The 27,422-nt window shown below is 37.6% G+C and overlaps 1 protein-coding gene across 1 annotated transcript in view; it reads left to right on the top strand.

Moving 5' to 3' along the window:
- The window catches only part of PZP (pregnancy-zone protein), a 36,009-nt gene extending 12,661 nt beyond the window's left edge, over window positions 1–23,348 (top strand). Inside the window, 27 exon segments of the mRNA XM_038577901.1 lie at window positions 88–202; window positions 352–461; window positions 1,594–1,755; window positions 8,423–8,448; window positions 9,338–9,426; window positions 9,429–9,473; window positions 9,476–9,566; window positions 10,626–10,750; window positions 11,140–11,265; window positions 11,758–11,811; window positions 12,973–13,060; window positions 13,571–13,656; window positions 13,659–13,739; window positions 14,027–14,114; window positions 15,321–15,484; window positions 15,808–15,835; window positions 15,837–15,867; window positions 16,301–16,481; window positions 17,397–17,620; window positions 18,226–18,289; window positions 18,384–18,467; window positions 18,470–18,610; window positions 18,761–18,884; window positions 20,567–20,608; window positions 20,610–20,649; window positions 21,484–21,552; window positions 23,310–23,348. Coding sequence (XP_038433829.1) covers window positions 88–202; window positions 352–461; window positions 1,594–1,755; window positions 8,423–8,448; window positions 9,338–9,426; window positions 9,429–9,473; window positions 9,476–9,566; window positions 10,626–10,750; window positions 11,140–11,265; window positions 11,758–11,811; window positions 12,973–13,060; window positions 13,571–13,656; window positions 13,659–13,739; window positions 14,027–14,114; window positions 15,321–15,484; window positions 15,808–15,835; window positions 15,837–15,867; window positions 16,301–16,481; window positions 17,397–17,620; window positions 18,226–18,289; window positions 18,384–18,467; window positions 18,470–18,610; window positions 18,761–18,884; window positions 20,567–20,608; window positions 20,610–20,649; window positions 21,484–21,552; window positions 23,310–23,348 — 2,517 coding nt within the window.
- The last annotated feature ends 4,074 nt before the right edge of the window (window positions 23,349–27,422 follow it).

The following is a 27,422-nucleotide window of genomic DNA, read 5'->3' as shown; positions in this document are numbered from 1 at the left end:
ATCTCGGCATCGGAAAGAAAATAATAGATTTGGTGACTATTGTCTTAATCAGTATGGTATTTATCAATTTTTTTTAATTTCTCTCAGCTTAACAGCAATGGCTGCATCATCCAACAAGTAAAATCAAACTTACTCCAGATTAAAAATATGGGTTATGAAATGCAACTTACAGTGGAAGCCAAGACCAGAGAAGAGAGAACAGGTTTGAACTCTAAATTAATATAGGGAGTGAAACAATAAACATTTGTTTGTTTTCCATAACAAAATAAGGGTCATAGGAAGGTGGAAGGAAATTAATTTTAAGACTAAAGTAACTTCCAAGAATACTTACTCTTCTCTACATATTTTTAGAACCAGTATTTACTGGTTATGAGACCTGTGAAATCACAAACATTGTAACCAGACTCAGATTCGTGAAAGTGGATTCGAACTTTAGACGAGGAATTCCCTTCTTTGGACAGGTAGAGTATATTGCAATTCACAAAAAAGGAAGTATCCAGTTGTACCTACCTTCAGGGCACAATGATATAACCTACATCTAGTTAGTGATATCAATTAATTACTATGACCCAAACCATGAAACCAGTAAAACTACTTTCCTTTGTAAATATCACTGATATTACAGAGGTATTATTTCTTTTTAGAACATGTAGCTAATGAAAATGCTTAATGTGATATGAGTTAGTTATTGTGTCAAATCTCTTCTACCACGTATCTAACAATAAAGATATTTCTGCCAATCTCCAGCCAGCTTCAGAATTTTAAGAGAATTTCTCAAAAATTATTCTAAATTTATGGCTATCAGTATTCTCCTGTATACTTGCTGTTCTATTTAGAAATGAATAAATAAGCGGTTTTATTTTTAATTTTTTCTTTTTCAAATTTTTATTTAAATTCTACTTAATTAACATATAGTGTAATATTGGTTTCAGGAGTAGAATTTAGTGGTTCATCACTTAAATATAATACCCAGTGCTCATCACAAGTCCTTAAACCCATCACCTATCTAGCACATGCCCTACCCATCACCCTCCATCAACCCTCAGTTTGTTCTCTGTCATTAAGACTATGTTATGGCTTGCTTCTCTCTCTCTCTTTTTTTTTTGCCTTCCTGTATGTTTAGACTAGATATGTGTAGTTTTATTCTTAGACATAAGAACTATAATAGTGTACACTTTGTGGCTATTATTAAATTATTTTCATATTTACAGTATACACTTTAATTTTAACTAATAATTTTACCCCTTTTACAAGTACTTATCATTAATTATCCATTTTATAAGTATTTCTTTAAAACTACTTATAATTTTTCTCAAAAAGAAACATTTTTTAAGGGGTTGCTTACGTGGTTTGTTTCAGGAGATGAAAAAGACTTGAGGATCCAAAGAGAAGGTAAAAAAAAAAAAGGTGAAAGACATGAGGATACAAATAGGAAAAAAATCGATTTTGTAGTAAACATGGAAGTGTTGTTTTCAGGATTTGCATTTGCTTTTGCTTTTGCCTTCAATTATGGAAGCAAAGGAATTTGTTCCCATGAGTTCTGTCTTCTCTGAGTATTATCCACATAACTTATCAAATTCTTTTCTTCTTTAGGTGCTTCTGATAGATGGGAAAGATGTGCCTATCCCCAATAAACGTATCTTTATCTCTACAAGTGAAGCAAATTATCTTTACAACACAACTACCAATGAACAGGGTCTTGTTCAGTTTTCAGTCAATACTACTAATATCATGGCTAACAAAATTTCTGTCATGGTAAGTATGAGAGAAAAAAAAAACACCTGAGGACAAAGAGAAACCTTAGTATACCAATCATTGATTCAGAAGTAAAGAAGCACACATATTGTACTTAAGAGAGAGAAATAAGAAGCTGCCCAATTTAGAGATAAACTTGGAGATTAAAATTTTCATTAAAAAACACAAAAGCATTAGAAGATACCGTCAGTGTCTGATCATTTCATTAGCATTATCTTTAAATTTTTATGTATTATGCAAAAAAAATCTTATTGGATTTTGTCCTAAACCATATCAGTTCTTCAATAGATAAGTAATTCATGTAATTTGAATTATGTTTTAAATTTATGTTTTTTCTCTATATGCACTCAGATAATTTTAAAAGTGATTAAGAACCCACATACATACTTAAAATATATTGCCTAATGAAGATGATCAAAAGATTTCTACAACCAAAAAGATTTTATGCTTTTAATCACAAGCAAAGTAGTGGTAAAACACAATGATTTATTGATTCCAGCCTAGATAAATAGCATTTAAATTATTTCCATTTCCCAAAGTCTAAATGTTAGTTCCATTTAAAATATGGAATTAAAAATAAATAAATAAAATATGGAATGATGCTTAATGTTTTCTTTGTGATAGATACCTCCTCTTCACTAGCATTGCAAAGATGAGTGTCCCTATATTTGAAACTCTATAATGATAGAGTTAACAGGACTGTAAATTAGTATGATATATTTAAGAGCAATAATTAAAAAAAAAAAAACAGGAACTTTATCATGAAAGCAAAAAGAAAGGCCCACAAAATACATCTAGTAAATTCAGAAAAAGAAAATAAATGTACCCATAAAACAGGGGAGGAGCAACCACTGCAGGGGAAATAAATGGAATTATCTACTAAAGAACATTTTTTTGTATATTTTTTATTGGAGTTCGATTTGCCAACATATAGTGTAACACCCAGTGCTCATCCTGTCAAGTACCCCCTTCAGTGCCCGTCACCCGGTCACCCCAACCGCCTGCCCACCTCCCCTTCCACTACCCCTTGTTTGTTTCCCAGAGTTAGGAGTCTCTCATGTTCTGTCACCCTCTCTGATTTTTCCCACTCATTTTCTCTCCTTTCCCCTTTAATCCCTTTCACTATTTTTTATATTCCCCATATGAGTGAAATCATATAATGTTTGTCCTTCTCCGATTGACTTACTTCACTCAGCATAATACCCTCCAGTTCCATCCATGTCGAAGCAAATGGTGGATATTCACCCTTTCTAATGGCTGAGTAATATTCCATTGTACATATATAGACCACATCTTCTTTATCCATTCATCTTTTGATGGACACTGAGGTTCCTTCCACAGTTTACCTATTGTGGACATTGCTGCTATAAACATTGGGGTGCAGGTGTCCTGGTGTTTCACTGCATCTGTGTCTTTGGGGTAAATGCCCAGCAGTGCAAATGCTGGGTCGTAGGGCAGGTCTATTTTTAACTCTTTGAGGAACCTCCACACAGTTTTCCAGAGTGGCTGTACCAGTTCACATTCCCACCAACAGTGCAAGAGGGTTCCCCTTCCTCCACATCCTCTCCAACACTTGTTGTTTACTGTCTTGTTAATTTTCCCCATTCTCACTGGTGTGAGGTGGTATCTCATTGTGGTTTTGATTTGTATTTCCCTGATGGCAAGTGATGCGGAGCATTTTCTCATGTGCTTGTTGGCCATGTACATAGGGACATCTCTAAGGAAAATATATTTCATATATTCTAATCAAGTTTACAAACCTATTGAGTTATCACTTTTACAGAGTATGGGGTTAAATGTGTTCACCAATTCTAAAATCTGAAAACCAAAGTCATATTCACGATCCATCCACCTGTAGGAACAGAAAGGCACCATTGCTCACAGGTAAAATGGCAAATTGCTTTCAATTTTGTATTACAACCAACAATATTACTTTGAAGAAAAAAATGAGGTAGTGTAGCCTTATCTCCATTTTATACATAGAGAAACCAATATTCAGATAAAATGTTTTTTTGCTGTGATTATTTAGCTGGTAAATGGCATAGCCAGAACTGCCCAGAATGTTTTAAAATGAGTCAGATACATTAGGGCACAAAATCAGATGAAACACAAGATTCTACTGTATGATATGAAAGGAAAAAAGTTTACAATGTAGGGAGAGAATAATTCTAACTATAGAATCAAGAAACATTTATAAGGCTGGTGTATCTTAAAGAGTAGAATGGAGGAGAAAAGGCCTCCCGGTTTAAAAAAAAAAAAAAAAAAAAGCGCCATCTTCACACTAATGGCAGCAAAACCTCCTAATCCAATGCCAAAAAATAAAAAAAATAAAAAAAATAAAACATCAAATTATGCAGCCTCTTCCTACACCCTTAAATTCCCCATTTAAACATATGTCCCAATCCCAAGGTCAATTTATACTTGCAGCCATTAACCAATACTTTTTTCTTCCTTTCTCCCATGATTCTGACTATCCATTTTTCCAAGATATTCTTGTCTATTTTTTTGAAGATTAACATCATTTGAGTTTTGGACTATAAACAGGTTTTACGTGTCAATGGGCATGTAATGCCTCTTCTCTACACTTGTCAAGTCCTTCATCAACAACTTGAAGGAATTTGCCTGAAGGCTCTTCAAGGCCTTTCAAAATACCCAATAAAATAACAAAATGTAAAGTACCAAAACAATTTCAGGATTTAGACTGCTTAAAAATTGTTCCCTCTGTTCTGAGAAATTGAGCCTACGTGTAAGGCTAATTACACCTCCATAAACCAACCCTATCATGAAGAAAACAAAGCTATTGGCTTACTTTTAAAAGACCATAGACTATTTTTCTCAATAACACAAGGTAAATTCCAAACAGTTTTCCAGTGATGGTAAATATGATTTTGTCAGGTAACTTATGTTATATAAATGATAGAGAATATGAAAAAGGAAAATAACCATGAATGTTACAAAAAAATAAGTTCAAGTTTAAACCATGAAAGTTTGAGGGGGAAGCAGATTTTTTGGAAATTGATAAGGATGGAATTGTAGGCATATGATAGAACTCAAAAAGAAACTTATAAAAAGTATAGATATAAATAACTGAAAATTTAAAAATAAATAAATAAATAAAATAAAAATAAAATAAATAAATAACTGAGAATTGAAACAGGTAGATATAGTGAATGATAAATGGATAGATATAAATGAATCAAGTATATGGTGCAATGGAAGAGGTACAAAAACTAGACTATTTTGTAAAAGTTCTTGAAAATAATTTGAAGAACACAAAACCTATTCCCATGTCTATTTGGAAAGCCATCATACAACCTCAAAGGGTTTGATGACACAGAACAATATACATGGAGAATAAAACTTTAATAATGTCCCTAGCATGAGAGAGAGAGAGAGAGGGAGAGCATGGTTCATCTAAAAAAGACACTAAAATCATGTTAGACAATGATAGAAATGATTGAGCCTGAAACTGCAAAAATTAAGAAATTATAAAAATTTGAGTTATTATTCATTCATGTGTTCCATGAATATTCACTGAACACTTACTGACCTACTTTCTGGACATATAAAAAATATTGAGAACAAAAATCTTCACCTTTTTGAAGGTTATGTCCTAATGGGCACAGAAGGAATATAAACAAAATAAGCAAGTATATTATATAGTCTAGTAGAAGATGATAAAGGCTATGGGAAAAGTTAAAAGAGAAAATAGAATATTGAGATTAAAGTAGTTGTAAGTTTCAATAAAGTGCTCAGTGACTATCCCACGAAGAGAGTGAAATTTGAGCTAAGGGAGAGAACTAAGAGACTCCTCTGGAAGAAGAGTATTTCAGTCTTAGACAGCAACACCAATAACAGAAAATGCCTGTGGAGTGCTTACTCTGTCTTGGAGACCAATGAGATGTAGATAGATGATAGATGGCCTTATTGAGATGTAACTGACATATAACATTTTATATATAAGTTTAAGGTGTACAAGGTGCTTATCTGATACACTTATTTTTTAGGCGGGGCAGAGGGAGAGGGAGAGGATTTCAAGCAGACTCCCCACTGAGCACAGAGCCCAATGCAGAGCTCAGTCTCCCCACCCTGAGATAATGATCTGAGCCAAAACCAAGAGTTGGACACCTAACCACTGAGCCACCTAGGTGCACCTTGATGCACTTGTATATTGCAAAATGATTATCACCGCAGCATTAACTAAAATTTCCATCACCTCAAAATTTCCATTTAAGTTTTTATTTTAATTCCAGTTAGTTAACATACAGTTAACTAATACAACATACAGTTATATTAGTTTCAGGTGTAGAATTCAGTGATTTCATCACTTCCATACATCACTCTGCACTCATCACAAGTGCCCTCCTTACTCCCCATTATTTATTTCACCCATCCCCCCAACCACCTCCCCTCTGGCAACCATCAGTTTGTTCCCTACAGTTAAGTCTGTTTCTTAGTTTGTCTCTCTCTCTCTCTCTCTTTTTTTTCTTTTGCTTTTTTGTTCTGTTTCTTAAATTCCACATATGAGTGAAATCATATGGTATTCATCTTTGTCTGACTGCCTTAGCAATATTATTCATCCATTAAAAAATGAAATCTTGCCATTTGCAACAACATGGATGGAGCTAGAGAATAAGTGCTAAGCAAAATAAGTCAATCCATTTCTTTTTTATGGTTATCACCACTTTTCAAATGGAAAAACTGAACTCAAAAAGGCTAAGTAACTCAGGCCATTAAGATGCCATAGCCAGGAAGATATGGAATGGAGATGGACTCAATCCTGGCTGTTTGACTTCCAGATCCATGTTTTCTAACCTCTATGCTATTCTGTCTCTCAAAGGCTCTACATGAGAGCTTGTCTGGAATGTTCTAAGAATAAGGAAACCAGTGTGGTTGGAACAGTGAATAAAGGGAGAGCAATTGGAGAGAGAGATCAATGGAATAATTGAGGCCAAATTGTGGAGGGCTTTCTAGGTCATTGTAAGAATTTGAACTTTTACTCTATGTGAGATGGGAAGACTTTCAGAAGGGGTGGTGAGGTGATCTCTAAGGATCTTATAAGGATCACACTAAATACTGCATTTAGAAGAAAATTAAACTTTGAGTTTTTATACTTTTTTGCTTGAAAGTAGCAATGGCCAAAAAAAATGTATACAAGTATTACAAAGCTGGGTTGAGTGGCCGTTTAACAGCCATGAACAGAATGTCCAGTAGAAAGTATTTTGTGATCAGCAAGGAAATAAAATATTAATGGGAGTGTCCAGTGATCAACACAATTTTGATGAAGTCAGATGGGAAAAAGAAGCAAAATTATAGTAACATTTTGTCTTGGAAAATTATTCTAAAGGCATTTACAGTAGAGTTTATGAGTTGTGACATAAGGAAGAATAGAATTTTAATGTCAACATTGTGAAAGGATCAGTAGAAAGTCAAGTTGACCTTGACACTGAGATGATAAGGAAAATATAGTTATCATCCAATAAATGGAGTTAAAAATAACACATTAAGCCATAATTAACTGCAATAGCTAGAGAAGTTGAAGGGTCTTTGATATCTGGAGCAGGAAAGAGAAAATAGGTTTATTTAGATGCATCAATTAGATAAACTTGAGTAGTAATAATCCACTTACATATTCAACACAAGAGTAAAGACAGAGACAATAGAGTAATATCACTGTAAAACCAAAGTCAGAGATAGAGATGGCTACCACTTGGAAGGACAAAAGGGAAAGAAGTTGTATGATATTTATTTAAAAAGATTAGTACTGATGCTTTTCACAGTTGAGCAAGGTATTGAGGTAAAATGTCTGGCAATGTTTTTCCTTATAAATATACTGTCACAAAGGCAATTCTGAAATATCAGATGGGGTACTTGGATGGAAAGCCTCAGTCAAACTTAATTTATAAGCATGATTTCAGGCACAACATATAACCAAAAAGGCTTCGTGTTTAGATCTCTACCCCCCTCACTTTTGTAAATAATTTCTATCTCCATCATAGAGCTATACCAAATGGAAATGTCTCTCTTTGGCATCTTGAATTTTTCATTCCTCCTTCCCAAGATATAAAGAGAATAAGATCTAATGCTCTAGCCTTGTAATCAAGAGAACAATGAGTTTAAAGGCTTCAATACACTGCAAAGAGTTGATATTATTAACTTCTGTTCACCACATTGGTAATTCAGACAACTGAACACATGTTGCCTAAAGAGAGTTTTACATTTTCTGTTCAATCCTTCTTATGGAGGAAACAATACTCTGTGACCTAGAAAACCCACTATTTCTCCCACAAACCATAAATGCATCCCCAAGTTATCTTGTCCTACAAGCCGCACTCAACAGAGAACTATGCTACCTCTAGGATATATGAAATTTCTACCTCTAACAAAGACTCCTGTCTGCTCAAAGAATAAGGGCTTAACAAGTTATTTCCAAAATTCTGCAACTCTTAAGAGACTATCTGAGCAGGAAAACTGAAAATTTGCTCTTCTAAGCCTTGCACATGCACCATGAAATGAATGGATGCTTTTTCTTTAACTAAATTGTAATTTTACCTTATTTTAATAGCAGGAATGGCAGCAAGTCCATATTTTGGACTCAATTTCACTCATCTAATATAATGTCCAAAAATAATATGCAAAGTCCAGAGCCAATCTCTGAAACACTGAGACCTGGATCTAGGAGTTGGTGGTGAAGTAAGTACCTTCACTCTCCTCCATTTGCCTTGGGTGAGGGAATGCGGATCCTCCAGCATTTTCAACTCCAAGATAATCTTTCTGAGAAGTTCAACCTCTCAGCCTTTCAGAATGAGCCTAAGAAAATGCCTTTATTATATAGGCTTATTAGTAAAATTGTCTCAGAGATGAACAATTCTAAAAGAATTATTCATGAGACTGCCAGAAAACAGATATGGGTGCTAAAATTATCGAAATGAGGAATAGAAAAAATAGTGAAAGGGAATAAAGGGGAAAGGAGAGAAAATGAGTGGGAAAAATCAGAGAGGGTGACAGAACATGAGAGACTCCTAACTCTGGGAAACGAACAGGGGGTGGTGGAAAGGGAGGTGGGTGGGGGGTGGGGGGACTGGGTGACGGGCACTGAGGGGGGCACTTGACGGGATGAGCACTGGGTGTTACGCTATATGTTGGCAAATCGAACTCCAATAAAAAAATATACTAAATTAAAAAATAAATAAATACATACATACATACATACATACATAAATAAATAAATAAATAAATAAATAAATAAATCCAAATGATAGACTGCCTAACGCCATTGGGGAAACCTTCCATAAACAAGATTAGAATGTGCACATAAGGCAGCCCTGGTGGCTCAGCGGTTTAGCGCCGCCTTCAACCCAGGGTGTGATCCTGGAGACCTGGGATCGAGTCCCACATCGGGCTCCCTGCATGGAGCCTGCTTCTCCCTCTGCCTGTGTCTCTGCCTCTCTCTCTCTCTCTCTCTCTTCTCTCTCTTCTCTGCCTCTCATGAATAAATAAATAAAATCTTAAAAAAAAAAAAAAAGACGGAGAAAAGATGCTTCATTTGCTTCCTCTCTGTTTACATCTCTATCCTCCCCAGCTCATCAGGGGTGGCTGAAGTGGAAGTGACAGTCCCTGATACCATCACGGAGTGGAAGGCGGCCGCCCTCTGCCTGTCCAATGACACTGGACTGGTCTCTCTCTCCCTGCCTCCCTCCGAGCCTTCCAGCCCTTCTTTTGGAGCTCACAATGCCCTACTCTGCGATCCTCAGAGAAGCCTTCACACTTAAGGCCACCATCTTCCACTACCTTTCCAAATGCATCTGGGTAAAGAAAACAAGGGAGGTTTGAAAGAGTGGATAGAATCAAGACTTCTTTGCTCAGGCAGCTCCTGATTGTTTTCAAGACTGTGGATAATTCTGGGAATTCTGCGTTAGCCCTGTTTGTGCTAAGCAAGGCAGGACAGGATCAGAAAGATCACACAATGACATTTAAGCCGCAGGTACTGAAATCATGGATCTCCAAATCACATGCTTTTTTAAAAAAAATTTCCTGAATCCTCTAGCAAGGGATAGGCTTTTTACCAGGATGCCGACTCAAACTAAGTTTTCTTAATTCCATGAGTGCCATTCTTAAAGTTCTCCCATCTTTAAACTCCCACAATATGCTTATAACTTCTCTATTTTTTTGTAAATAGTGGCAGAGGGATTTTGGGTTTTTTTTTTTTTTAAAGATTTTATTTATTCATGAGAGACACAGAGAGAGAGAGAGACAGAGACATAGACGGAGGGAGAAGCAGGCTCCCTGCAGGGAGCCCGATATGGGACTTGATCTCGGGATCCCAGGATCACAACCTGAGGCAAAGGCAGACGCTCAACCGCTGAGCCACCCAGGTGCCCCAGAGTTTTGTATATAGATTATCCCCTTTGTAACACAATATCCTCGAGGTCAGGAAATTCTCACATACTCTTCATAATTTGCTATGCCTTGTACATAGTAGACATGTGATAAATGTTGCAGGAAGTGGGAAAAGGTAAGAAGGAAGAAAATCCACAAGAAAGGTAGGAGCCAACAAGCAGAAACCAGTAGCTAGTGCCCCCAAGGGCAATATAGCATTGCTGCTTTTCTCTCCTACCCACTGCTGCCTCATGTGCAGGTTTCTCCAATTTATCCTGAAGAAAAGACCAGATCCTCCCAGTAAGTTAATCATCTTTGATTTGTATAATCGCCATACTCATACTTCCCCAAAGCATGCATGAACTTAAGGTGACATCATTTTCCAAATTCCAATTTAGTGTAGCATCTCATATGTGGCCCCAATTCTGCGCATGCATTGTCTCTCCCTATCCTGATAATCTCTCTCCCCATGCCTCACTTGCGAATGATAGGTCAGTGGAACTGAAAGCTTCTTTAGCCTTCCCACAATCCCAAAATGAAAAAAGAAGAGAGTCCTTTTACATCTGTGCAAATGAGCAGGAAACCCTGTCTTGGACGATAACTCCTAAAGCTCTGGGTGAGTGACATCCCCTGCAAAAGGTTCTCAGATCAACAGGGGTGGTGGATATCTGAACACTACTTACATCATATTCACTTTTTTGCTTCCCACAAATATAGTTCATAAAGTGAGAGGTTTTTTTCTTCTTTTGATTCCTATGCACAATGGTCTCCTCCCACTACTCCCACTGCACCTGGGCCCCACAATCACTGTGCTTGGACACTGATTACTCAGTGTACATTAGCCTTGAGGGTCTTTTTCAGCTTTATTTCCTATTCTATCCAGCAACAAGGTTAAAGTGCAGCCCTTCGGATGATTACAGAGCACAAAGCCATTTTCAACTATTAGGGATGGCTTAGATTGCTATCAACATGGATGCTCATTTTTTTCTACGTTCTCTGTTTTAGGGAATGTGAACTTCTCAGTAAGTGCAGAGGCAGTGCAGTTCCTAGCACTGTGTGGAAATGAGGTTGCTGAGGTCCCTGAGATTGGGAGAAAAGACATGGTCATCAAAACCCTGTTGGTGGAGGTAAGTCGGTCGAGACCACTTCACTATTTTTCTGAGACTCTAAGAATAGTAACAATGAAAAGCAGTATGGCCATATTCCTGAGATTAAAAAAAAGAATAATTAATACCATACTCCCACAATCCACCTGATAAGACAGGTGGAATTTCTTGTCCTAAAAGTATTATAGTAAACGTTTTTAGCTAACCTTTTTAGCTTATCATAAATACTTTTTCTCACAAATTATTTCAGAGCTATTCCCTTTTCCTGACCTCTCCATCTCTTCTAAGATCCATTTACTACTTACACCGTTTACCTTTGATTCTCTTTCTTTATTACCCCTCATTTTCTCCTCTGCTGATCTCCATGGTTCTTCAGAGTTTTATGGATTTATAATAATTTGATAATAAGTAGGGTGTTAAGGTCGTTTAGTGTAAACCCCACCCTTCAAATGAATCTGTGATTGTCCTTCAGAAACCTGGACATTTATCCCTTTTCTCCTTTTTCTTTTTTCACCAGTGCCTGAAGGTATTGAGCAAGAAAAGACTTTCAACTCTATGACCTGCACTTCAGGTAAGAGTTCATCTTCATAATCATAGTGAGAATAATGCCCCACAGGGATATATATGTCAAGTTACAATACATGTCCATACATTGTGCCTCCCTTATTTTTAGAATGTTCCCTTAAATTTGGCATCGAAATAAGTATTTCTTTATATGCATTTTACAGAAGAGGACACTGAGCACAAGAGAGTGGATTAATGTGGCTTAGGGGTGCAGACAAGACTAGTGCTGGGGCTTGCTCAGTTCACATTTAGCTTTTATCTCCACAGCCCAGTGGCTGCTCATGAATCAGTCAGGACATAGTAGCTTATAGTGTCATAGTTTAGGTAGAAAGAGAGCAGAATCATTGATAAGTTTGAATGACCGTAATATTCTCTAAAAGAATGATAAAACATGGGGCATTTTGTACTCATCTTCCTGCAAAAATGTTTCATGGCAAAAAAAAAAAAAAACTTACCACTTTACATTAGGATTTTATCATATCATTAAGAAATAGCTCTTGCAAAAAAAAAAAAAGAAAGAAAGAAAGAAAGAAAGAAATAGCTGTTGCTTCTAAATTACATTACCACATTAGTATTAGTTCTACCTCCATAGTGTATATGACACTGTTTTTGTCATTTGAGAAGGACCAATTTAGAGTATAAAATCAGAGAACAAATAACTGGAGAATTATATAAACAAATTGAAGACCTATATGCCCCCCACCAGTTCCCAGGCCTCTTTTAGAAAGCCACCATGTACAGCTTCACAGAACATAATAAAGTGAGAGGGGAGAAAGGACTTTAGAAGCCGTACAGTACCAAGAAGAGCTGGACAGTTAAAAGTAATCTCATCATAAGCCAAAGTCCTTATTCCTCAGACCCTGCATTCCTGAACTCCTTCATATTTAGCGGACATAATAATATTGCTAAATATAATCATAACAACAATAATAACTGCTCACATGTATTGAGATTTAAGATGTTGCAGAGGCTGTTCTAATGCACATGTATTTTACATGCATTCTTCCACTGAATCATCACATGAGCAATTTAGACTATGAGGAAGTTAAGTAACGTGTCCAAAGTACATAGCTAGTAAGTGGCAGGGCTGGACCCAGGCAGGAGGGCTCACTACAGTACGTTGCTATAAGAGATGTTGCACTTTGATATGGGTTGTCTGTTTTCAAAGGTACTGAAATATCTGACCAATTATCCCTGAAGCTCCCACCAAATGTGGTCAAAGAATCTGCCAGAGCCTCTTTCTCAGTTTTGGGTGAGTCATCTTGCACCAGGAAACTTGGGACAAAAGAGCAGTCATCATACATCTATATCTATATACATATATCTACATATCTGAGGGGGTTAAGATTTATTTATTTATTTGACAGAGAGAGAGAGAGAGAGAGAGATTGTGTGTGTGTGTGTGTGCAAGTAGGGGGAGGGGCAGAGAGAGACAATCTTCAAGCAGACTCCTCACTGAGCATGGAGCCTGACTCTGGGCTCCACTTCACGACCCTGAGATTATGACCTGAGCTGACACCAAAAGTCAGACGTACAACTGACTGAGCCACCCAAGCACCCGAATACTTGTGTTTTAAATCTCCACTTATCAATAGCATCTATTTCTTTCAGGATTCTGGAAGTCTCACTGTCTAAATGTAAATTTCCTCTTGCCTAAATGATAGTGCCTGTGACTCTAAATGTGAAAATAATTTGTCTTTAATAATGTTGGCTACTTAGGAGCTGACATCTAATTACTCTGACATCTAATCTTTCATATTTCCCAGGTGACATAATATGTCTGCTATGCAAAATATACAGAATCTCCTCCAGGTGCCCTTTGGCTGTGGAGAACAAAACATGGTCCTGTTTTCTCCTATGTCTTGAACTATCTGAATGAAACCCAACAGTTGACTCCAGAGATCAAGTCCAAGGCCCTTGGTTATCTTATCAGTGGTGAGACAAATGTTTACTTTCTTACTCTAATGAGACTTTTCCCGGTTTAACTTGAATTGTATTACCAGATATTAAGCTAATAATGGCGATTTTTGTGGAAATGACAATTTTCCAACCATTTAATAGATGTTATATTGTGACATATCTGTAATATTCCTCAAACTATGTCAGATCCTATGCACAGAAGACCATACAATGTCTGTGGCTTCTGGATGCATCAGCCTGCACCTATGGGTGGCCTGCCTTTCTATATAACATTTCTTGACTAGTTGAATCTTTCATTCCAGGTTACCAGAGACAGCTGAACTACAAACACCGAGATAGTTCCTATAGCACCTTTGGGGAGCAATACGGCAGGAATCAGGGTAACACTTGGTGAGAAAAGAAAATCTATCCTGAGATTTGACCATGAGTTCACAGCATGTACATATATTAGTCTTTTTACTTCTTTAAACAATCCTGTGAAGTGAGAGCTATTCACTTCATTTTACAAAGGAGAAAATCACATTCAGCATGGATTAATATTTACGTCTCTGGTATAAACAACTAATAATCAACTTGGAAGTTGATTCATTTTATATCTAATACACCAAGCATCTTTTCTTTCTCATGTTGCTAAGAGACCATTGTAAGTTTGTGATTTTCCCTCTCAAGCACTTGAAAGTGCTAAAAACAGGCTAGAAAAACTGAGTGTACTTTATTACCTTCTACTAAATGACAATGTGTGTGTCTGTCTCTCTCTGTTTATCCATCCGTCTGTCCATCTGCCTGGTTTCTGTTTGTCCACCCGTCTGGTTTCTGTTTGTCCACCCATCTATCCCATCTATCTGCCTGACCACCCATCTGCTCATCTACCTCTCTGTTTATCTATCTGTCTGAATAAGTCTGACCACACAGGAAAACAAGAGGAAATCAGTGGGACACCTGGGTGGCTCAGCAGTTAAGCATCTGCCTTCCAGCTCAGGGCATGATCCTGGAGTCCCGGGATCAAGTCCCACATCGGGCTCCCTGCATGGAGCCTGCCTCTCCCTCTGCCTGTGTCTCTGCCTGTGTGTGTGTGTGTGTGTGTGTGTGTGTGTGTGTGTGTCTCATGAATAAATAAATAAAATCTTTTTAAAAACTTTTTAAAAAAGAGGAAATCAGTGACCCAGGAAGTGGTGGAGGAGCTAGGTGATGTGGAGGTAAATATTTACTGAAGCAAGACATTAAAAGGAGTTAGTTCATTAGAGCATTAGCTGCAAAAGAGAAGATAAGAAACCTGTGAAAAGAAGAAAGACAGGAGGCGCAGGATGTGAGAGCAAATATCATAACCACCTAGAACACTGGGAGACACGTGAATCTCTAAAGTGACACAGAAATGCTTTAGAATGCATTACCATAGGTAATGCATTTAACAACATGTTGTAGCTAAACAAAAAGGATATGGAAGCTGCCAGGTTAACAGAAAAAGTCTCCAAACTCTTAGTAATAGCTCACTGACTCTCATGAGGGTACACTGGGGGGAGAAGGAATCTACGTGTGCAAAACAGAGTGTTAGAGTGCTGCATGGAAAACAGCACGCCATGCTTCCTCACCCTTCAGGCTCACGGCCTTTGTACTGAAAACTTTTGCCCAGGCTTGAACCTGCATCTTTATCACTGAAGCACACATCGCCCAAGCCCTTGCCTGGCTCTCCCAAAGGCTGAAGGACAATGGCTGTTTCAGGAGTTCTGGGTGTCTGCTCAACAATGCCATTAAGTTTAGGTGTTCTGAGTACTTATCCCTGAACCTCGTGATACACCGATTCTAACGTTCCTCCAAAAGTGAGGAGAGAAAGAAGGCACAGAGAAATTGCAAAGATGAAGTCCAGCAGTGTGAGAGGGCATCAGGGAAAGACTATAATATTAAACCCATAACCTATAATTTTTTTATAGAGGAGAAAGAAATGGTGCTTTGCATGAGGATGTTATTTTGCTTGATAGGGACAGATACTGAGGAGGATCTCCATGAAACAACAGAAGAGAATATATTAAAATCTGAGAGTAGAGTGAATAAAAATTTCTTCTCTCTCTCTCTCCACAAGGAAAAGTAGAAGACGAAGTGGTCCTCTCTGCCTATTGCTTTTCCGAAGATTCCTCTTCCGGACGCTGTAAGGTTCGCTGTCAGTGTAAGGTTCATCTCAGCCCCATTTCCTACCATGGAAACCACAGGCCTGATGTCTGGAACACACCCTACTAAAAGTCAAGTCTCAACTTTCCTTTTGCTCAATGCTGAGGCATTTCTCAGCTAGATGAGCTCTTTGGTTAATTGACTAAGGGGAACTTATACTTGCCTGGCCATGCCCTTGGACTAGGTACCAAAACTAATCTAAAAACACAGGCTCACTAGCCTTATTCTTTTAAGGCTTAACTATAAAACTAAGAGTTGTAAAATATTTTTTCGATTTCAATATTGTGGATATCTGGCTGTCTCCCTGGCTGGTTGGCAACCATGAATAACATCTGCCGAGCAATATCCAACGCAAGGTTTGCTCCATCCTCTACTTACCCTAGTTTGACATCGTTTCCTCTTTGTCTTTGCAGCACACTGTTATCCACAATGCCCTGTTCTGCCTAGAGACCACCTAGAGCACAGCAAAAGAGGGGACACATGGAAGCCATAGCTATACCAAGACGCTGTTGGCCTATGCTTTTGCCCTAGTAGGAAACCAAGGCAAGAAAAGAGAAATACTGAAGTCTCTTGATGAGGAAGCTGTGAAAGAAGGTGAGAGAAAATGGTCAAAAAATTTCCCCTTTCACTTACACTGATACTACAAAACGAGAGGAGCTATATTCCTACTGAAAGTAACAAGCTTCATCCGGAATTCCTTAGCCAGCTCATATATTGTGAAATCAGAGCACCTCTTATAAAAACGTCTCCTTGAGTGCCTGGGTAGCTTAGTCATTTAAGCCTCCAACTCTTGATTTCAGTTCAGGTTTGTGGAATGAAGCCCCATATTGGATACTTTACTCAGCAGCGAGTCAGCTTGAGATTCTCCTTCTCCCTTTTCCCCTTCCCCCACAATGCTCTCACTCTCTCAAATAAATAAATAAAATCTTTTTTTATAAATATCTTCTGTGTGATTTCATATGTTATACAGAGTGTAACATAATTGACAATGCTGCAATTATGGAATTATATTCCTAACTACTACATATATATATTTCACATATCTGTCTCCCTACTTGGATAAAAAGAGGCACAATCAAAAATCATACTAAAGGAAGTGTAATAACATTCTCAAAGTGTTTTTATCTCTATTTGCCAGAGATTATCATAAAAGTCCTCTGAGATCAATAGATGGATTTTATATTCCAATTTATCCTTCAGTTTCCAGGAAATATCTCAAGCAATAAGGGAACTCTCTCTGTTGCTTTCTCTTCCTGATTCAATTAAAATAAAATTTGAGAGACTGATAAGGATGCTCTAGGCTTCCGCCTCCAAGCATTGAACATTCTTCAACTTATCCCCATAGTGGAGTAAACCAACATTAGCATGGAAATGTTACTGAATTTGCAGGGCTTATGACAGAGAGGACATTACTTCATCTCTGTATTATATTCAACTCTATATGATACAAATGTGTATTCAGTATCATCTACTTATAATTAGGATTCTCTCCTTTTTCTCACCCTTAAGATAATTCAGTCCACTGGGAGTGACCTCAGAAACCCAGGGCACCAGTGGAGCATTTTTACCAACCTCAGGCTCCCTCAGCTGAGGTGGAGATGATGTCCTATGTGCTCCTGGCTTACCTCATGGCCCAGCCTGCCCTGACCTCAGAGGAGCTGACTTCTGCCTCACGCAGCATGAAGTGGATCACCAAACAACAGAATTCTCAGGAGGGCTTCTCCTTCACCCAGGTCTCCTCCAGATTCACTTAGCACACAGGAATCTTGAAAATACAATAGTTAACAAGGAAAGGAGAAAAGACCTTAAATCTTGGGAGAATTATTTAGGGATATTTGAGGACCATGGGAATATGAAAAGATCTAAGACATTCCCCAAAATTTTTCCCTAAGCACTATGTTAACATCCTATACATTTGGCTACTTACCATAAGCATCATTCCTCTATAAAGCTTATACATATAGGTCATTGGCCACACTCTAGGGTCTTTGAATATCAGTGCTCTTGACATTTTGAGCCAGATAATTACTGTTCTTGTGGGGCTGTCCTGGACCTTTAAGATGTATCACCACTCATAGCCAGTTTATCTCACTCTTCTGTATACATTAACAACAGTACTCTTTTTCCCAACTTGCTAATTTTCAACCCAATCTGTGAAAGATATAACGAAGAGGACTGTTGATGAGAAAGATCAAGCTGCAACTTCTCAATAGGTAGAATTGTCCCTTAGGACAAAACCAATATAAGGGAAAATAAATGGTGAGGCTAATTGGCATCAATAATTTTGTATTTCATTTTCAGAAACTATAGCATAACTTTGATGATGCCTGAAAGGCAGAGAAAAAGGAAAAACTATGAAAGGGGTATAATTCAGGGGGAAAAAAAGCCAGTGTCCCCTTGTGGTAACCAACACAGACTTTGGGGGAAAATCCCTGCTTCCAAAACTTACTCTGTGGGGGTGGGTGGGCCCTCCACTCATCTCTTCCTGAGCCACAGTAGTGGCTTTCCAGGCCTTGTCCCGATATGGAACACCCACATTCACCAGGACTGGGAAAGCTGCACAGGTAACCATTCAGAATTCCTGGCATTTGTTACAAATTTCCAAGTGGATGACAACAACCCCTTGTTATTGCATCAGGTCTCATTGCCAGAGCTGCCTGGGGAATATGTTGCAACAGTGGCTGGAGACAGATGTGTGTATCTTCAGGTGAGACTCCAGTTATGTTGGAAATTTTAACCTCACCAAATGAAAGGGGAGCTCTGATCTCTCCTTCCTGGACAAGTGAAGGGCAAATCAAGAGAAGTTGAATGATGGAACAGTGAAGAGTCCCAAGGTAAAGAGAGAAACTGATAATGTGCTTGGTGTTCCACAGACACTATGAAATACAATATTTTTCCAGAGGAGGACTACCCATTTGCCTTGAAGATGCAGACTGTACCCCATACTTGTGATGGACCCAAAGTTCACACCAGCTTCCAGATCTCACTGAATGTCAGGTAAGACTTCTGATTGAATCATCTAATCCTCAGTTTAAATGTTACCTGGAACCTTCAGTAATTAATAATATATTTGGAAGATATGCTATTTGGCGAATATAATTTAAAATTGATATATCTACTAATGAAGTTGGCCCTTGTATCATTACAAAGTGATCCTTTTCTCTAGCAATTTTTTTTTGTTTTAAAGTTTCAGTAATACTTTTTTTTAAGATTTTGTTTATTTATTCATGAGAAACACAGAGAAAATCAGAGACATAGGCAGAGGGAGAAGCAAGCTCCCCGTGGGGTCTCAATCCCAGGACCCTGGGATCATGACCTGAGCCAAAGGCAGACGCTCAACCACTGAGCCACCCAGGTGCCCCTCAGTAATACTTTTGAAGCATTTAAAAGCAAAGTCTGGTCTCAAACTGTCAAATAAAAATGTATACTATTAAAAAAAATGTACACTATTCAAATGTTCTAATAAATTCCTACTTTTACACTACTTTTTGTTCAACTCACTGCTGAAGAATAAATTACTTTCCACAGAGATTTATACTTTAGGTTGAAGTAAGTCTTCTTACCTTTTCTGAATAATAGAATTCTCTTTTATTATTTTTCTAATCAAATACATAAATAGCAAATGTTAATATTAAATAGAAGTATAAATTAAATATAAAATATAGAAATTGCCTTATAATAACCCATCAAAAACTTATAGGAATTTTTGGGCATCTGGGTGGCTCAATCAGATGAGCGTTAGACTCTTGGTTCAGGTCATGATCTTGCAGTTGTGAGATCCAGCCCTGCGTCAGGCTCTGCACTCAGCACAGAGACCATTTCAAATTCTCTCTCCCTCTGCCCCTCCCCCTGCTCACACATGTGCTCTCTCTCTCTCTAAAATAAATAATAAATAAATAAATACATAAATAAAATCTTTAATAAAAACAAAACAAAACAAAACACAGGGCACTTGGGTGGCTCAGTCAGTTAAGCGTCTGCCTTCAGCTCAGGTCATGATTCCAGAGTCCTGGGATTGAGTCCCAAATGTGACTCCCTGCTCAGCTGGGAGTCTGCTTCTCCCTCTACGCCCTCCCCCTTGCTTGTGCACTCTCTGTCTCTCAAATAAATAAATAAAAATCTTTTAAAAAAAAACACTTATAGGAATCCTAAGAAAACATAGCAGCATATGATACTATGTATCTACTACTAATGATATTGATATTGTAAAACAAATGGTATTTCAGACAACCAACCAAATTAGTAGACATCAATGTATTCAAAGTATAAAGCGTTAAGAGCCTATCTGATCTCACAACACTTTGGAGACTCTCTGGAGACATGCTACATTCAAGTTAACTCAAAATAGAAAAGTAATACCTACAAAATAACAAATGTATAGTATAAATGGAGTGTCCCAAAACTGGGAGTGTGTTAATGAATGCAGATTACCAAGCTCCATTCCCAAAGATTCTGATTTTTGGGACTTAAATATCTGTGATTGTAATAAATCATAGATCTGATGTATATTCAGGGTTCCAAACATCAATGTCCTACATGTCCAGGTAACACAGATTTCTAGGAGTTATAATGTTACAGAAAACTTCATGAAGATAGGCAGATTTATGGTCGGTCTTGAGGAGGGGTCTGGCTTAGTTTCACATACAAAGCCCTTACTCCCTTTTCCTTTGACACTACAGTTACACGGGGAGCTGTCCCACTTCCAATATGGTGATTGTTGATGCTGTCTGGTTTTATCCCCTTGAAACCAACAGTAAAAATGGTAGGTGTATTTTAAGCCTAACAGATCTCATATAAAAGGATGCTCTGTGTCTTCCAACTAAGACCATACCAATATCAAAGCCTTATCAATATCAGCCTGCCTCAAAAAATATTTTTCCCAAACCCAGAAAATTAAATTCAATAATTGTTTATTTGTCTCTAAGCTGAGAGACTTGTGTGATACCAGAGAAACACAAGAGGAGTCCCTGTCCTTGAGACATTCACAGTCTAGCTGGGGACTTAAAGCACATAGGCATGTAACTTTAGTTTACTATAACAATACTAGAAAGACTGGGACACCTGCGTGGCTCTGTGGTTGAGCATCTGCCTTCAGCTTGAGTCATGATCCTGGGGTCCCTGCGGAGCCCTCTGCCTCTCTGTCTCTACCTCTCTCGGTGTGTCTCTCATGAATAAATAAATAAAATCTTTTTTAAAAAATACTAGAAAGACAGACTATGATTAAGTACCAAATTGGCTGATATATCCTAAAAAATTTGACAATGATAAAGTCAATATGAACTAGAATCATCACAGATGCCATAGGGTGCAGTGTGTTACCTGATATCGAAGCATGCTAGAAATCCTGATCTGAAAATACCTGGCTTCCTTCTCTCCATAGAAAGTCAGGTGATTTTTTTTCACAGTCAAAACATGACAATTCTGAAGACTGTATCCAAATATGATTCCTCCCTCTCTCTCATCTTTTATATCTTTAATGTACCCTAGTTATTTAATCATGAAAATAATTTATAGGAGTCTTACCTCTGACATCATTGTAACCCTTACTACAATCTGCTCTCATTTTCTAACTTTCAAATTTTCTGATTTTCCTCAGCTTGAAAGATCTAGCCATATGAGCAGGACAGAGGTAAGCAACAACCATGTCCTCATTTATGTGGAACAGGTAAGAGCTCTGACATTTTGGCTGACACTATACATATTGGTGGTCTCTTAATGGGGTCTCTTCACTAGAAAATGAGTAATATGAGAAAAGCTGTAACTAATAGCATCCTTCCAGAAAGTTCCTTTATTCTAAGAGAATAAAAATTGCATTTTAGATCCATGGAGTGTTCTGCTCTCTTTAATTATGTTGAAATTGGAATGTATTTCCATAAATTTCAAGTAGAAAACAATAGAACAAAAAGTTGATTGTATCTGTTAATTTTAAAGACCTTCCCCAAAAGAATCAATATACCACAGTGGTTAGTTAATGATAGTGTAAATATTCTAATATATCACTATATAAGATAAAATAAAATATAGAACTCATAAATATCTTCATATCTGACTAGAAAGCAAAGAGAATGTTTTACAGAGGCACACAAAAAGAATAGTTTGATAATTACAAAAGGTACAAAGACAAGTCTCTGCATCTTAGAAAATATTCACATGGACCCAGAGAGTTAATCTCATACAGAAGACTACAAGAGAATATGCATTGTCTCAGTTGTTTAGGAGAAAATCTGGGGAATTTTGTTCATGGTAAAGTGTTTCCAAACACTTTGGGTTGTATTTAAAACCCATCTTGGGGGCACCTGGGTGGCTCAGTGGTTGAGCTTCTATCTGCCTTTGGCTTAGGTCACAATCCCAGGGTTCTGGGATTGAGTCCCACATCAGGCTCCCCACAGGAGCCTGCTTCTCCCTCTGCCTATGTCTCTGCCTCTCTCTGTGTGTCTCTCATGAATAAATAAATAAAATCTTTAAAAAAAAATAAAAGAAATGGAGTTGTTTGTCTCTGTGAAACAAACATCACAGAAGCTTGTTGAATAAATATATGTTTCTGGTCAAGCTATCATTTGTCCAGTCGTTCACTTATAAAATGTTAATTACATGTTCACATAAAGAGTTGTATTATTTTAAATAATGTGAAGAACAAATGTGTAACAAATCTGCTTATAGCTCAGCTGTGGATGTTACATATAAAGTCAAACAGGGATTAAACGATTATAGTTTATATTCTGAGAAGCCTCAGGAAAAAACTCATCCATTAGTCTCGGAAGCCTTTGCTTAGAGACAGATAAGTAAGTAGTACTGATTATTTGAAATATTGAAAACATTTCTTTGTCCCTAAGCTAAGACATCAAAAACAGCCTTCATAAGAGACTAAAATGTGCTGGAGAAAGGTAATATTGTGCAATGGTTAAAGTCTAGACACGGAAGCCAGATTGCCTGGAGACAAATTCAGTTCCATCCATGTCTCACCAACTGAATAAGGAGGACAGTTAACCTCTCTGCTTCAGATTCCTCACAAAGAAATGGGAATAACAGAGTGACTTTTAGTTTCGACTAAAATGAGAAGTATATAACTTCCATTTGCATTCTACTGGTTAAAGCAAGTCATATGACCAAGTCCAAACTTTAACGGGGCACTCACTCAGTATATTCTCACTTTCCCTCAGGGAAAAAAATCACAGGCCATGAGGGTCTGTCCTGGCATCAAACTGTGCCACCTTGGGGGAAGGTGATGAAAGCAAAGTAAAGATATTTCTCTTACACTCTTCGATGCATCTATTCTTGAATTATCCCCCCAAGTGTGTTGTGACTTTCCCACTAGACTCCCCAACTTCCCCAGGGTACTCTCATCCATAACTGCTAAAATCAATTTTTGTGGAGGGTGATGGTGCAGAATTCTTACCTGATGATGTCCCCTCTCATTTTCAGCCCTACTGCAGGTTTCTTGCTGTCTTCAACATCCTTTAAATGGGTGACTGGGAAAAGGAAAGGAGGTAAATGGACCTACATTTTATTCAGAAGCCAAATTATAAAAAAAAAAAAAAAAAAAAAAAAAAGAAGCCAAATTATCTTGCAGTTCCTGTCCCATTGGTGAAAGAATTCTCAATCTACAAACATTTTTGTGGAGGAAATTTATTTACTTTTTATTTTTAACTTATAGGAGTCTTCTCTTCCTCCTTCCCTTCCCCACCTCTCCCCTCTTTCTCCCCTGCCCTGCATTCTTCCCCTCTTGCTCCTCCTTCTCCAGGGTCTCCACCTCCCCCTGCTCCTCCTTCTCCCCTTCTACCCCTCTTCTTCCACTCATCTTCTGCCTCCTCCTTTTTCTCAAGAAAATCTAATATGATGTAATTCTATATTTGCATAGCATTTTAAACATCTCAGAGACTTTTCTATATATCTCATATTATCTAAACCAGTTTGCAACTCATAATAAAATAACCTATCTAGGTCTTGAACACCAACAATTGCTAACATCACAAAGAGAGAAATAATTAGATATTAGGTGCATATTGAGGGATGCATATAATATTTCCTAGGAAGTAGCACTCCCAAAAAATCAAATCTAATTCTCTATTCCTGAGTAAAAGCTAAGAAGCTCTATGAAAATCATTCTCCTTGGTCTTCTTCAGAATCAAAAACAGATTTCAAAATGGAAAATTTAGAAGAAATCTTTAAAGATGACCCAAAAGATCTGATCCCAAATGAATGTGGGAATTTTGTCAGAAACAGGAGGTTTCTCAATCACAGGGATTAGAAGGGAAAACAAGACGGAAGACAGGAAGGCAGGTCAGCTAGGAGTCTAAAAAATCCTCTCCTTAATCCAGACCACTTTTTTATTTCACCGTAGGTTTTCCAAAGAGAAGAGAATATACTGCATTAGTCCCTTCTTTCAAATGATGTAGGCAGTGCTATTTGTCACTATGAATTTTGATCCCTTTCTTATGAAGCCAAGTATTGCTGATCCATTTATACATAATGAATGGGAGAGGTAATAAAAAGAGATTAACACATTTTCCCAACATTTCACTATTCCCAGAAAAAGAGGTAAGTCTTTTAATGCTAGTGCTCTTTATTAAATCCTGGGATTAAAATTCCATATTTCTAGGATCATATTTCTGCTTACACAAGCAAGAAGAATATATGAGTGGGCAGTAATGGCATTATCAAATATAGGCCAAAGAAGAAATTGGAGGGGGGGAAAATTATCCACTCCTGTATAAGAAAATCATACATGGGAGTTTAGCACCAGAAGTCTTTGCATGTTTTTACCCAACAATGTGAGGTTATGGAGGTATATATATTAAAATAGAAATTACCAAAATGATAACTAGACTGTTCTCCCCTTCCTTTATCTTTTCCTTTATCATTTTCCAAAAAAAACTATATATATATACACATACCTGAACTGAAACTATACGTGCTCATTTCTCTTTTCCCAAAATATGTGAAATATTTCTCAGTTTCCCTGCTTTCTTCCCTGAATAACATGGAAAGATAACTTACTGAAATATCAACTGGTGTTTTGTTTTCACTCCTAAAAAAGATTTAGGAAAAATGTGATCTATGCTGATTATAATCCCTTGTTTTTCCCCTCCCCTATTTCAAAAGTATAGCCAGACTCTTGTGTTCCTTTGCCTTAAGAATTGTCAGGGTCAGAAGCAGAGGTTACTTAAAGATAACTTTGTGAAAGCCCTGACTACTGAGCAAATTACTTACTCTAGGTGCTCCTGAAGAAGAGAAAGAAGTCTCTTGCAAGAAGGAAAGAGTTGCCATATACAATGCTATAAATGCTATAAATGTAACTGTCATCAGTTTCTTCCTTCCCTCTTTTTTGATAAGAACATTTAACATAAGATTTACTCTTTTAAGAAACTTTTTACAGACAGCCACATGTAGAAGAATGAAACTGGACCATTTTCTTACACCATACACAAAGATAAATTCAATATGGATGAAAGACCTAAATCTGAGACAGGAATCCATCAAAATCCTAGAGGAGAACACAGGTAGCAATCTCTGTGGTCTCAGCCACAGCAACTTTTTCCTAGACACTTCTCCAAAGGCAAGGGAAACAAAGACAAAAATGAACTATTAGAACTTCATCAAGATAAAAAGCTTCTGCACAGCAAAGGAAACAGTCGACAAAACCAAAAGACAACTGACAGAATGAGAGAAGATATTTGCAAATGACATATCTGATAAAGGGCTAGTATTCAAAATCTATAAAGAACTTCTCAAACTTAATGCCCAAAGAACAAATAATCCAAACAAGAAATGAGCAGAAGATATAAATAGACATTTCTCCATAGAAGATATACAAATGGCCAACAGACACACGAAAAAATGCTCAATATCATTGGGCATCAGGGAAATACAAATCAAGGGCAGCCCCAGTGGCTCAGCGGTTTAGCGCTGCCTTCAGCCCAGGGCATGATCCTGGGGACCCGGGATGGAGTCCCACATCGGGCTCCCTGCGGGGAGCCTGCTTTTCCCTCTGCCTGTGTCTCTGCCTCTCTCTCTCTCTCTCACTCTGTGTGTCTCTCATGAATAAATAAATAAAATCTTTTTAAAAATTACAAATCAAAACCACAGTGAGATACCACCTCACACCAATCAGAATGGCTAAAATTAACAAGCCAGGAAATGACAGATGTTAGCAAGGATGTGGAGAAAGGGAAACTCTCTTACACTATTGGTGGGAATGTAAGCTGGTGCAGACATGACAACAGTATGGAGGTTCCTCAAAAAATTAAAAATAGAGCTACCTTACAACCCAGCAATTGCACTACTAGGTATTTACCCAAAAGATACAAATGTAGTGATCCAAAGGGACACCTGCACCCCAGTGTTTACAGTGGCAACGTCCACAATAGCCAAACTATGGAAAAAGCCCAGATGTCCATCAACAGATGAATATATAAAGAAGGTGTGGTATATACACATACAATGAAATATTACTCAGCCATCAAAAAATGAAGTCTTACCATTTGCAGTGATGTGGATGGAACTAGAGTGTATTGTGCTAAGCAAAATAAGTCAATGAGAGAAGGAAAATTATCATATCATTTCACTCATATGTGAAATTTAAGAAATAAAACAGAGGATCATAGGAGAAGGGAGGAAAAAGTAAAATAAGATGAAATCAGAGAGGGAGATAAACTATAAGAGACACTTAACTACAGGAAACGAACAGGGTTGCTGCAGTGGAGATGGGTGGGGGATGGGGTAACTGGGTAATGGGCATTAAGGAGGCATGTGATATAGTGAGCACTGGGTATTATATGCAACTGATGAGTCACTGAACTCTACCTCTGAAACTAATAATACACTGTAAGTTAATTGATTGAATTAAAATAAAATAAAAAGAAACTTTAAACATACAATACAATATTGTTAACTGTATGTGTTATACTATACAGATTTCTAAAGTTTATTCACCTTGGGTAAGTAAAACTATATACTCTTTTTTAAAAGATTATATTTATTTATTCATGAGAGACACAGAGAGAGAATCAGAGACATAGGCAGAGGGAGAAGCAGGCTCCCTGTAAGGAGCCGGATACAGGACTCGATGCCAGGACCTCAGGATCATGACCTGAGCCGAAGACAGATGCTCAACCACTGAGCCACCCAGGCATCCCTAAACTATAAACTCTTTAACCAACATCTTTCTGATTCTTTGTGCCCCTAACCCTTGGTAAGCACTATTCTACCCTCTACCTCTATGAGTTTCACTGTTTCTGATTTCTGATAAGACAATAGATTATTTGTTCTTCTGTGTCTGGCTTATTTCCTTTAGCAGAATGTCTTTTTTTAAAGATTTTATTTATTTATTCAAGAGAGACACAGAAAGAGGAAGAAACATAGGCTGAGGGAGTAGATTCCCTGTGGGGAACCTGAAGCAGGACTCGATTCCCAGGACCCCAAGATCATGACCTGAGCCAAAGGCAGACACTTAACCACTGAGGAACCCAGGTGCCCCTAGCATAATGTCTTTAAAGTCCATCTATGAAGTAGCAAATGGCAGAATTTCCTTCTTTT

The sequence above is a fragment of the Canis lupus genome, chromosome 27, assembly GCF_011100685.1.
Source record: "Canis lupus familiaris isolate Mischka breed German Shepherd chromosome 27, alternate assembly UU_Cfam_GSD_1.0, whole genome shotgun sequence".
Classification (NCBI taxonomy): Eukaryota; Metazoa; Chordata; class Mammalia; order Carnivora; family Canidae; genus Canis; species Canis lupus.
The sequence above is the reverse complement of the archived record's forward strand: the minus strand, read 5'-3'. Positions and strand labels throughout refer to the sequence as shown.